This window comes from Macadamia integrifolia, chromosome 9, assembly GCF_013358625.1.
Source record: "Macadamia integrifolia cultivar HAES 741 chromosome 9, SCU_Mint_v3, whole genome shotgun sequence".
NCBI classification, from domain to species: Eukaryota; Viridiplantae; Streptophyta; class Magnoliopsida; order Proteales; family Proteaceae; genus Macadamia; species Macadamia integrifolia.
In genome coordinates this window covers 38,907,545-38,920,316 of record NC_056565.1, presented here as the reverse complement: position 1 = coordinate 38,920,316, position 12,772 = coordinate 38,907,545, and the positions used below count along the sequence as shown (strand labels likewise).

Below are 12,772 nucleotides of genomic sequence, written 5' to 3'. Positions count from 1 at the left end.
AATTGGAATTGGAGTCCCTCGTAGCTTGTGCACACACACACCTGGAAAGTTGGGCTAAGAATCTTTATCTTTGTCAAAAAAGAAATCTAATCCCTATTTTGGGATTATATATAAAAAGCACACAAAGGAAAGGAGGAAGGATACAACATACAAGACTACAACCTCCTCCCCTCTCCCTTGGTCGATTCTCTCTCCCTCCCTTTTGGTGAGTTTTGAGAAAATTAGGGTTAGTGAAACCTAGACAAAAAAATAGAGAGAATGTGTGTGTACAAGCATTAGAGTTTTTGATTTGTTCAAAGAGTTGAAGGAATCAATTCCTCGATTGTGGAAAAGCTATTTTCAAGAGGAGGAACTTCACTTGCGGTTTCAAGATAAACCATTTTGTTGTCAAGTAATTAATTTTTATTTGATGATTTCTACTGCAAGACATGCCCAGTCTGATCCTTTCTGCTATGCAATCGAATTCCCTCCAAAATATTCAACCTTGAGACCAAAGGTTCTAGGCTTGGTAGACGCAGAGAAGTTCCTGATGGGGTGAAGGTAGAATTATCTAATAGAATTAGAACTCCTTTGTGGATTTCAACGTAGGATCTCCCTTTATATATCAAAAGGTGCAATCACCCTTTGATGAGATAAGAGGTGTGATCTCACTCTAATGCAATCATTTTAATTACATCTAATTTTTTTTTTTTTTTCATTTTTTTTTTATTTAGAAGAAAATGAATTCTATCAAAATCGTGAAGAGACATCATTACCCCTTTTTTGAGGGTGGAAAAAGGTAGACAAAGAAAGTACTGACGTAGGCTGCACTCCTGAGCAAAGAACATTTCCTTTGATTTGGTAGCTGAGAGAGCCCCTATTAAACTAATAAGTCCTTTGACTGCCATCATCCAACCAAGAACCCAATGAATCAAAATAAGAGTTTCAAATTTTCCTATTGTGAGCTGATTATTTTCCCTCCTTGAGAAAATCTCTCTTAAACAGTTACCATTTAATGACAGATGTTGGACTAATCTATTAGATACTTTAGGACCTTCATATACCAGTTAGACATCTTTATCTAATAACTTGAGCTTTTAGATTAGATAATTGAACAATAAATATTTCAATTAATCACAATAAATAAATAAACCTTGAGATGCTTTTCCCTTGCTTATCTTCTGCACTTGCATTGCACGAATTTGGTTGCAGGGGATCTAGGCTTCCCAAACAGGTTCATCTCACGCACTGCATTCAAGTACTTTGCTTTTGATTGGACCATTGAACGAAAAAGATAAGGTACTCAATAAAAAATTTACTTCAATGGTACTGAATCTCCATTCACCAAACTATGCCTTAAGAATGTTCCTATGGAGAGAGGGGAAAAAAAAAAGAAGAAGAAGAAAAATGGAATGCAAGAAGGTACACATGTGATCTCTCTCTCTCTCTCTCTTGGGGGAGGTGGGGGTAAGATCTCTTTTCTAAATGGACTTATGCAGAGAGATATGGTGCACATGTGATCCTTTGTAAGTCTTCTTATGTTCTCTTATTGGGACCACATCCATGTGCCCCTTCTTTCACACCCTCACACCAAGATAGAATTATAGATGACCTAGTGTCTCACCCAAAACTTTCATCTAACCTTCAAACAACAACCCAGATGAGAATACTCATATAGAATGGGTTTTAGTCCAGTCCTAAAATCAAAATGCATTTTGTGCAGAAAGCTTACTCAGATTGAAATTTAAGAAGTATCTCATTTTTTTTAAAGGAACCCAAATGGGAGAAGAAAATGATAAGCTCACTGAAACTTATCAAGTGATATAATTTCCACATCAAGAAGATATTTTGAACCTTTTCTGTATCTTTTCCATTAAATGAACAGGAGAAGAAAAACAGAATTCAGGAAACAAAGATTAATTGATGGACCCAAAATTCAGAAAATTTCTCATTCATATTCTAACCGCAAATTACAGCTCTCAAGGGACCCAATTCAGTAGTTCAACAAACTACAAGTTATCCAAAGAGAAAAAGGAAGCTAACCCTCTCATTTCATCTATATTTAGTTGCCTTGTATCTCAAGAAAGAGCCTATCCAACTGATTACCTGTGGCACACACATCTATAGTGATAAGCACTGTTGATGGGATTATTACCATCTACTGGTATTTGTTCAGCTCTACACTTGTACTTGCACCCTCTGCATTCATTGTAAGTGCAGATTGGAGCTGTAGATCCTATCATCAATCTTCTTGCATTGTTCTTTTGCCTCCACCCACCGCCTTCTTCACTAGCACCACCACCCTATGAGATTCATGTAATAAAACTTGTAATTCTCAGTATCTTTCTAGTGGGTAGTTAGTTTGTTATAAATTCTAGCTGAATTCTCACCTGCAAATGCAATTCCATGTGTGATGGGGATGAATAAGAAGGCCCCTGTTGATGAAGTAGTACATGAGTTGCAAGACCTGCAATTCATATTAAATTCAATTGAGGTACTAATAAAGTAGAATAACATGGAATTCTAGTGTTTTCCACTTTGCATTGAACTATGTAGTAAGACCACAAAATTGAATACTAGGAAATTGAGCAGAACCTATCAAAGAAAGCAAAGAGAAGAGAAAATTAAAAAAAAATTGATGTTTCCTTGAATATTACCTTGGATAAAGAATGATGCAAGAATGAAGGTGAAGGTAAGACAGACTAAGACTGTGGATAGCTTAATGGTAGCCATTAGTTCTCTGAAATAATAGTAAATTGGGATTGAGAGATGATGGATAAATGGTCAGTATGGTCAAGCAATGAGGAAAGGATAAGAGAGAGAGAGAGCTTCAAAGAGAAAATTGGTAGAGAAAGTTAGAGAGAGAATTTGCAGAAGATAGCTTTAAAGAGCAAATTGGTGATAAAATCAGTGAGGAAGATTCTGTTTTTATTTTTTTTTTATTTTTTTTAAACAACTGACAAGAAAAAAAAAAAAAGAAAAGAGGAGAGTTGGGATGGCCGAAGTTGAATGATGAGCATTGGAGATAGAGTGTGAAGATCCGCAGAGATTTATGGGATCATACAAAAAAGGTCCCCAGATGGCAGAGTGCTCAGACATCTCCCTTTACTGCCAACTCATGGAGGGGGCTACTTAAGAATCAAATTATAACTGAGATGGAATGAACTGTTCCAATTTTACCAAGGTGCCTCACTTAATTTACTGTTATTTATTGCTTTTATTTGTCTTGATAGTCTGGGTCTTTTATTTGGAGAGGTGGAAATAAAGGAGGATCTCTGGCAAGCTAGAAAGCTCCAGATGGATCTTTCCACTGATACAAACAGACAGTGATCAGAAATGCATTAAAAGAACAGCACCTAGGCATGCATGTGGCAACCCACACACTGATCAAACAAGTCTTCCTCCTCTTGTTGCTTGGAAGCATCTCCTGTGGCTTTGGGGACAATAATATGTGCACCCACCCCATCTCACCTTCTCACTTTCTTCATTAACTAGTGATTCTGAAAGGTCGAATCAAACAGTTTGATGTTTGCCTCTCCAAGATTGCTCATCAAGTTTGGTGGGGCTTATTAGACGAAGATATGAGCTGAAAATACAAGAGAATTAAGTTACAAGATTTGAACGATTCTGTTCGTATCTTAGCAACCATGACCCAAGTCTTCAGGTCCCAGACCCAATGTTGTACAGAACATGACTGCCAAAATGGGCACATGGCGGAATCAGCAGTTTCACGGATGGTCATGCCACTGACCATGGTCCAAGCATTTGGGTTTGGTCTATATCATAGTTAGTAAATATCCGTCTTCTACGCGTATGTATGCATAATTATACACATGTATAATTAAAAAAATTAAAAAAAAAAAAAGTTTTACAATCAATTGCCTATATACGACAAAATGCATGGCTCAAGCTAGGGGTGAAACAAGGTCAGGTTGGGCCGGGTTTTTTAACACTCTAACCCAACCCTAGATCCTCAAAATTCAACCTAGGCCCGACCCAACCCTTCCGAGTTCTTACCAACCCACCATGGCCCTAATTGACCTTGTCAGGGCCTGGTTGGGTCGGGTTGGACTTGGCCAAGGCCTCAACCTGAGCCCGACCCAACCCTAACCCAGGGCTGGGGTTTTTCAATCTTAACTCGTCCTCAGGGTCAAGAAACTTGGCTGAAGCCCTGTTCAGGATCAGGGCGGGTCAGGGCAAGTTTGGGTTGTCAGGCCAAACCTTCACCCCTAGCTCAAGTACCCTGAATAATTATACACATATACGTATAACTAAAAAAAATATATTTACAATCAGTTGCCTGTTTACGGCAAAATGCATGGCTCAAGCACCCTCATTTAATTTTTTTCTTGGAATCCAAGTGGTTACTTTTGAATTTGGCAATCTTTGATGGGAGTCGAACTTAGGATGTCTGAGTTTACGGCTTGTACTAAGTTTGTTGCTCACCAACTGCACAACCCCCTTGGGTTATTGGGATTTCGATGTTACTTAAACAATGAAACTCAAAAATCTTTGGTCTCACATCCATAAAATAAAAAATTAATTAAGAAAAAAAATCTCTTCGACCAGCTCCGTTTTCTTGAATCTTCTTACCCTCTACAGATATTATTTCCAAAATCTTTGAGGTAATCCCTTCTCCCGACTGAGGAAATCTTTTGGATTCAAAAATTTAGACAATCCTACGTCAAATATGGTGATTGAAATACCAAATTATATATTGTTGCGGCCATAGACAACCTCAGATGTAGATGAATTTCCTATCTCTTCAATGATGAGGGAATTAAAATTTTTGACACCCCTCAGATGGTATCCCTCTTTGTGAACTACTTTGGCACTCTTTTTTCCGTTATCGGACCTCTTGGCCCCAGCTTCATTGAATCCCTCTATCCAGCCGTCCTCTCATCTAAGATGAAATCTGATCTCGGTCTCTTACCCTCAGAATAGGAAATTTGTATTTGGTGTTGGATTTATTTATATTTAGTGTTAAAATTTCTAAATATTTCTCGTACCGAGAATGGATGTGAGTGTGGGTTTACACCTATATACAGGCGTACAGACACAAGTATATGGGTGTACAGACACACTTGTATGTGTACGAGGATGCTTGTACACATACAAGCACGTGTACAATGACTCTTGTACACGTACAAACACATCTGTATATGAACAGATACACTCATACGTAAAAAGGTGCATTATCTATATATTTTATAGATGGTCTAAAAATTGGACAAGGGGTTTTTGGCAAGTGTTTTTGTTCTTCCCCACTCTGTATTCTGTTCTTCCAAGCTTCTTTGTATCTAATAATGAGTGTAACCTTTGGACTTCTTTATAATCACATATTGGAGTGCACCTTATGTGATTAGAAGTTGTTTTATCTTGGGGGTATAAATGCAATGGTCAACTTCGTTGCACAATTAGGGGCGTTTAAAACCTTAAGGATAGTATCAAGCATTCTGATAGGACTCAACTCAAGTTATGTTTATCTTGATCTAAGAAGAAGGATTACTACGATATAGTGATTTCGTACATCATTCGGTGCAAATCCAATATATCCAGATGAGTTTTATACTCTGTCTATGTTTATTTTCTATAACACTTCTATTCCTGGAGAGTGTTCTTTTACAGAAGTATTCTTTTTCGATTCCATGCTGTGAAGACACTCTGGCGGAACAGAAACAACGTTTGGTAAAACTATTTCAGAAATGGCTTTAGAACAGGAAAAGAACAGAAACAGCGTTTGACATATATGGCACCAATGCAATCCTCTATTATATGCGGGTTTGACATATACAGAGTATCCAAATTTCCCCGTTTCACTTTCTCTCTCTATTATCTCTCAAGGGTTTATTTCATATACAGAGTTCACACGCAAAGGAACTACAAGTGGAGAAATCCGAACCAGTACAATCCAGAGTTTTCCGGCGAAGAAAGCGACGGAATCAGGCGATTTCGGGAATATAAGAGGGTAAGATTTGGATCAGGAAATGGTCTTGAGTAGAGGACCTTCACTTGGCTTGGAGGAGAGTACTTCCATTCTCTCTCTTCCCTTTATTGCCGGAGAAAGAGGGATTAAAGATTAACAACACTTCCATTTTCAATTTCTAAATCTTCTCTGTTTCGTCCTTCCTCTGTTGAGTATCGTTTTCTAATTCAGGAATCGGAAATCAGAAAGTTGTTTACTTAATCGGCCATCGGAATGAGTCCGATGGTTGATTCGTTTCAAGATTCGAGGCTTTTTAGTCTCTCTTTAATCTTCAATAAAGAAGGAATTTAATCTTCATTTCATTTTTCTTTCAAATTGCAGGGGAATCTGTTCATCCGTCCATCCGTCCTTTTCATCTTTTTCATTTTTTTTTTCTTTTCCTGATTCAAAGTTTTCCATTACCCTCGGATTGATCCTCTTGGGTCAACTCGAAGAGATGACTCGTCAGATCGTGCTCCGCCGCGAACCACTTCTGGCGAACGAGAGAGAGAGACAGGGAAGCGGCGAAGGAGAGAGAGGGCAGCGGCGACCGAGTGAGTGAAAACCTACAATAGGTTTTCCTTAGGATTTGGGGGTTTTTAATCGTGAGATGGAGAAAAGGGATTGTGGGGGTTTTGAATAGTTTTGTTCTTTTAAGTTTCTAAAAGAATAGAAAAGCAACTTTTTGGTACTCTTGCAATTTATTCTTTACTCATTCTTTTTCATTGGTTCATTCCGAGGGAATACAAAAATGAACCGGACGTGCCAAACATATTTCTGTTCTATTTGCATTCCCGCAGAATAGAAGAACACCAGAAACATTCTCCCAGAGTGTTATCAAACGGCACCTAACAGTTGGTGCTCTAAAGCTCATGGGATTGACAAGATGCCTGCTCTTTTCTACCTAATAATGTCTCGTATAAATCATTGCAAAAATTATGACTAACAGATTAAAACCCTTCATTTTTACTCCCCTTTCAATCAGCTTTTGTTAAAAGAAAGCAGATCTCAGACAACACCATTTTTGCCCATGAGATCTTTCACTTCCATAGGAAGAAGGAAAATGGGAATTGGGGTTCCTTGCCCAACTTGATATGTCCATGATCTATGACAAACTTGAGTGGGGTTTCATTAGAGCTTTTTTTGAATTTTTAGGGATTTGATGATCACTGATGTGATCTTATTTGCAATTTGTTTGCTTGTTCATTTTCCATTACGCTAGATGGGAGCTCCTTTGAATCCATTGACCCTACTAGAAGCATTCAAAAGGGATGCCCGTTACGCCCCTATATCTTCATCACTGCTATATAGCGTCTTATCTGCTTCTTGAGCACCTATAGGGAGCTTAATATCTTCATGGGTATCAATTTATTTCTAGACATGCTCATGAAGTCAATCATCTCCACTTTGCAGATTGATACCTTTGTTCTGTTGTGCCACTCTCGAAGATGTATCCACTCCTAAGTCCATATCAAAACCTTTTGAAGACCTTTCAGGGCAACAAAATTCTTAAAAAGTGGAATCTTTTTCAACCCTAATACTTTCCCCATCTGAAACGTTCAATTATCCACCTTGTGGGAGTGAAAAAAGTGGACACTTCTTCCTTTCTAGGCACTTCTCTCTTTGTGTCTAGATCCAAAATCTCCCAATTCCACCACTTGATCTCACGTGATAAAAAAAGACTTACTACTTGGAAAAGTAATTTTCTTTCCCAAGCAGGAAAAACAGTCTTATTTAAATCAGTCCTCAATGCCACCCCCATGCCACTTACATGGTTCCGCTTTCAAAGAATATTTGCTGTCAACGTGATTCCATCAATGGAAACTTCTGGAAAGGATCTCCAGTTGGCTCTAGATCTCTCAGTATGATCTCTTGAAATTCAATCTGAAAACCTAAATACTTGGGTGGATTAGGGTTACACTGAAGCTCTATACATGACAATGCTCTACCCATTAAGTAAGCTTAATGGTTTATCACAGAGTCTTAAGAATTTTTTTTACTAAAGAAAATGCATTCATTCCAATTCCATCCTCGACACATAAATTAAGTGACGCATTGTGTTGGAGAAGTACACATGCTCCTAAGTTGATTTTGATGATAACAAATAATAAAGATATATAACAAATATCTTCAAGTAACATATTTTGTAGAGAATTCAAGTGAAGAGTCAAAGTCATACAATGTACCACCTTATGATAACCTCAAGTTGTGAAGAATTTAAAGCTCAAGGACGGATGATTGAAGATTGAAGTCAAAGAGTGAAGAATTGAAGACCCAGTGAAGACATAGATATTAGGAGATGCTCAATAATCCATAAATATGAGTCAAAGAAAGTTGGAAGTCCATTAGAAAGATCCCTAAGATCATAAAAGTCCAAAGGTCAAAAGAAAAAGCAATCGGATGCAAGTGACTCATGCACCGGAGGGTTGGTATGCAAATCGGATGCTGCAAAGCATCCGGAAGAGCCCTTGGGAAAAAATTCAAAATCTCATTTCTGGTTGATGAACCAGCTAGCCGGTTAGTGCAGAGAATCAAAATAAGCTTTTGGGAAGATTTTTCAAACTTCATTTCTAGGCTCCAGATCTAGCCGCCGGATAGGCAACCAATAAGCCAGTTTCCCCAACCAGCTGATATACCGGCAAGTCAGTATGGGGCCGGATACTTAAGCCATTGCCCCAATAATCCGCGAGCCGATTGTTTGAACCGATTATCCGATTACACATAAATCTATCCGTTATGACTTATCTTGGAAAAGTATTTTGGGCCATTTAAAAGGCCTATTTAAGAGATCATTATTCATCATTGAATGCAACCAGTAACTTATTAACAACATTCAATTGTGCCCCCAAGATCAACTACACTCAACTCAAGCTCATCATTGTTCTCATTCATTGCTCTCCTCAAGCATCATTCTCCAACTCTCTATCATCAAGAGAAGCATTCTAGGAGACTCAAGTGCATTTATCGATCACATCTTTTGCACCCACAAAAGAGGTATTAGCATACCACTTAAGTAACAAATTCTAATTACCTTCTTATTTGTTATTGCATATTTTCTCTTGTAGAGGGCATTATATTGTGCATTAGCCAAGACCGTTGTTGGTCACCCAAGAAACCGGCAGCGAAAAGGGGAGGCACAGATGAAGCAGCGAGCTCTTGAAAGCAAGGAGGAAGAAGAAATGGAGAAGATGAACAGTATGAAGACCTAAAAAGACATTTTTCACCCCAAATGTGCATGGGGAGCATTTAATGCTGAATCAATGAAGCAACACCCATTATAGGAAGGACACAAACCATACTGACCCAACTAACCGGTTCAGCCCTTAGCGCCTAGGATAAAAATCCTCTGTTGTTCTAATCGTCTGTTTTTCCATGTTTTGCTAGGTGCAGAACGCGACACGTGGACAGTCCATCACCAACGGTCAAGATTAAGAAGGTTGGTTGAAGCTACCAAAACCAGGTTGAGGTTTGTGAACCAGACCGAGATTTGTATGAGCCAACCCAACCCGTTAACTCCTCTCTTCTTCTTATTCACTCTCTATTATCTCTCTCATTCCCTTAAAATCCGTTTCCTCCCCTCTTCTTCTTCTTCTTCTTCTTCTTCTTCTTCTTCTTCTTCACCCTCTGTTATCTCTCTCATTCCCTCTTACACGCTATCTCTCGGTTCAAAGGATACTTGCAACTGATCTCATCTCGGCTATTCTTGAAATAGTGAGCGTGTTCGAACATCAACGAAGCCCCCTGCAACCCTTCTTGACTTCTTCAATCTCTGTTCTCTCTCCTACGCACTGATATCGCTCTCTCTCAGTTGCCTCGAATTAGAGAGAGATTTTGAACATCAACGAAGCCCCCTGCTGGTTCTCGCGTACACTGGTTCGATCACCCTAAGGTATGAAACCTAAAACTTACTTTCCTCTTCTCTTCTCTCTTCACTCTTTTTTAAACCCTAGATATTTTCTTATTCACTCTCTAACCAGAAGCTTCGTACACGCTCTCCCTCTTCATTGGTTATCTCGAATTACTGAGTGATTTCAAACATCAACGAAGCCCCTGCAACTGATCTCGCACACTTACTGGATTGATGACCTGAAGGTATGAGAAGAAAGGGCCTTCCTTGTTAATTACCTTTTTTTCTTTTCTTTTCTTTTTTTTCGTGTAGCAAAGGAGCAGAGGAGCTCTGGTCTTGTTTTTTTCCCCTGCAATCATTCTCCCTTTACAAGGTGAGGGGAACAGAGTACTGGCAAATAGGAATTAAGAAAATAAAAAAAAAAAAAAAAAGACATTCATAATTTTTGTATATAAAGGACCAATCAAATGTTCCTTCTGTTTTTTTTTTTGGTGGAGTGGGTGGGTTGGGGACAAGGAAAATGGAGAAAGAAAGGGGGCAGTAAGGAAAAGATGTAACAATGAACAGAGGAGAGGGGAAGAGGAGCACAACGAAGCATAGAAATGAGTTTCTCTATACGACATTTCTGTCTATATTTGTTCAGGGTTAAAAGTGGAACCTTTCTTATTTTTATCATAGCAACATAAGTGATAGATGGAGGTCAATTTTGGAAGGCCCTCTGTAAAGTTGAAGCCCAAATGCCATTTTGACTATTTGCAAACAAATATAGAAAAACTCTGGAAGCATTTTTCCTTGGAAGAGTCCCTCGTCCAGAAATCCAAGCCTAAGATCTAAAGCTTCGAGACAACAAAATTTGGGGTTTTTTCTTTTTGGTTTTGCAACTTTAATTGGTTCAGCTGGTAGCTCAAAATGTTGTGTAACCTCTGACTGCTTTAGAGCCAGCTATATCTAGCATTCTTCATGATGTCTATATAAAGGATTTGGTATGGGTAATATTGAAACCTTACTTTCCAGTAGTATCGCTGCTGTCTTTTTTGCAACCTTTGTTGTTACTGGAACTATGTGGTATGGTTCAGCAAGTACCCCGATTGAATTATTTGGGCCCACTTGTTATCAATGATATCAGGGATATTTCTTGCTATTGCTTATCCAAGGGGTTGCTTACTGATAAAGGACCAATCAAATGTTCCTTCTTTTTCTTGATAAAAACAAAAAACAAAAAATGGGGTCAAGAATCAAGATAGAGGATGAAGCAATGAAGTTTCTTAAAAATTGAAAGTCAATGCACTAAGATCACTAATAACTCATAATATCTCCTAAGTTAGGTGTTGGAAGACATTTGTGGCCCCCTAAAAGCAAGGCTAACATGGGTGGAAGACATTATATTATGCTATTCCGTGAAGGAGACCATATATGGAAGCTTCTTATATTGTTTGTTTATTTTTTTTTTCTGAAGATCTCTTGTATTGTTTGTTTGTTGAATCCATCCAAGTATCGAAGGTTTATACAAATAAGTTTATGAGTTGCAAGGCCAATTAGGAGGTAAAGCAGGTGATCAGGAAATGAGGATGTGGGAAGGGAGGAAGGAAGGAAAGGAAGGTAGATGATGAGTTTGGTCAAGTGAATGGATAGTGGAGATGGTGGAGGTGGAGGTGGAGGTAGCGGTGGAGGAGGGTGTCTCCTCTCTCCACTCTCCACTCTCCACTCTCCACTCTCCACTTGCTGTAAATTAAATGATGGAAACTTTGAAATCTATTCATTTCGATTATTTTCTTATGGATATTGCATTTTACAGAGAAATGGATGCACAACAACGGATGTGTAGCTGTGGAGAGGTGATGGTCATCCGAACTTCTCAAGCGGCGCGGAATCCTGGACGAAGATTTTATAGATGTCCGGTAGGCGGAAAACATCCGGGATGTTTTATTTGGTTGGACCCAGTATCGAGGAATTATACTGAGACTGTAGACACAGGAACATGTTATTCAACAGAAAGTGTTAATAGGAACACGCGGGTCATCTCAGCTATTCGTCAACCCTCCTATAGTCCACAAGTGCGGAAACAAATACTAGTGGACCAGTCATTGCTCAACCATTATTATGGTTTAACCATCTTCCTATGTATTTGGGTGTTAATTCTCTCGTGCTATGTCTTTTATGTAACGGCCTTGTAAATAGTACTAAAGTCTATTTCATATTATGTATGGAGTAAATACAAGATCAAGACTTTATGTAAGATTTCATAATTTTTTTTCCTTTTCGGATGATTATTAACTTTTGTTTGTTAATGAAAAGCCTTCCCATAAGCACCTTGAATTTTCTGCTTGTCTCTAAAGATGATAACTCATTCCCAATTAATTGTATCTGAATATTTTTCTGGACCAGGTAGGCTTGTTATGCATTAGCCTTTTTTCATTTCAAATTCTCCCTCAATATGCAGAGCCTTCATGGATTACTGTGTACATGGGTGGGACAACCTCCCAAGGAAACTACTCATGTACTTCACCAATGTGGCCTACCCACTTGAATCCTACTTTCATATAGTCCTCTGCAACTGCCATGAATTTCATAACACTAGTGCAAACAATGATCTGAGGTTCATTGAATGGAACAACCCTTCAGACATGGAAACAAATTTTCTCAATCTGTCTCATTATAAAAGAATGGTACTAAGTGGGTCAGTCTTTGCAAGACCATTTCAAGAAGGCAATCTGGTGCTTCAGAAAGTGGATGAAATCATACTGAAAAGCCGTCCAGATGGATTTGTCCCTGGAAAGTGGTGTTTGGACACAGGAATGAATCAGACAATGGAGATTTCAAATTCAGATATAAATGAGGAAGAACCCTCTTCAATCTGGGGAGACATTAATGCTGTCAAACCAAGGCCTTATGGACTGAAGCTCAAAGCTATTTTGTCTAAACTTGCTGATGAAGGAAAGATAAGAAACGTCAATGTATGTAAGGTGTTCAACTCGAATTAG

The 12,772-nt window shown here is 38.6% G+C and overlaps 2 protein-coding genes across 2 annotated transcripts; one reads left to right on the top strand and one right to left on the bottom strand.

Moving 5' to 3' along the window:
• Positions 1-1,899: 1,899 nt before the first annotated feature.
• LOC122089905 lies at positions 1,900-3,055 on the bottom strand. Its single transcript, XM_042659675.1, has 3 exons — positions 2,637-3,055; positions 2,370-2,446; positions 1,900-2,282 (listed from the first exon to the last, which is right to left on the bottom strand). Exons 1-3 carry the CDS (start codon positions 2,710-2,712, stop codon positions 2,082-2,084), a joined length of 354 nt encoding a protein of 117 aa, XP_042515609.1. The 5' UTR covers positions 2,713-3,055; the 3' UTR covers positions 1,900-2,081.
• A 9,183-nt stretch (positions 3,056-12,238) lies between these two features.
• Positions 12,239-12,772, top strand: LOC122089778 (beta-glucuronosyltransferase GlcAT14A-like). Its single transcript, XM_042659468.1, has one exon. It carries the CDS (start codon positions 12,239-12,241, stop codon positions 12,770-12,772), a length of 534 nt encoding a protein of 177 aa, XP_042515402.1.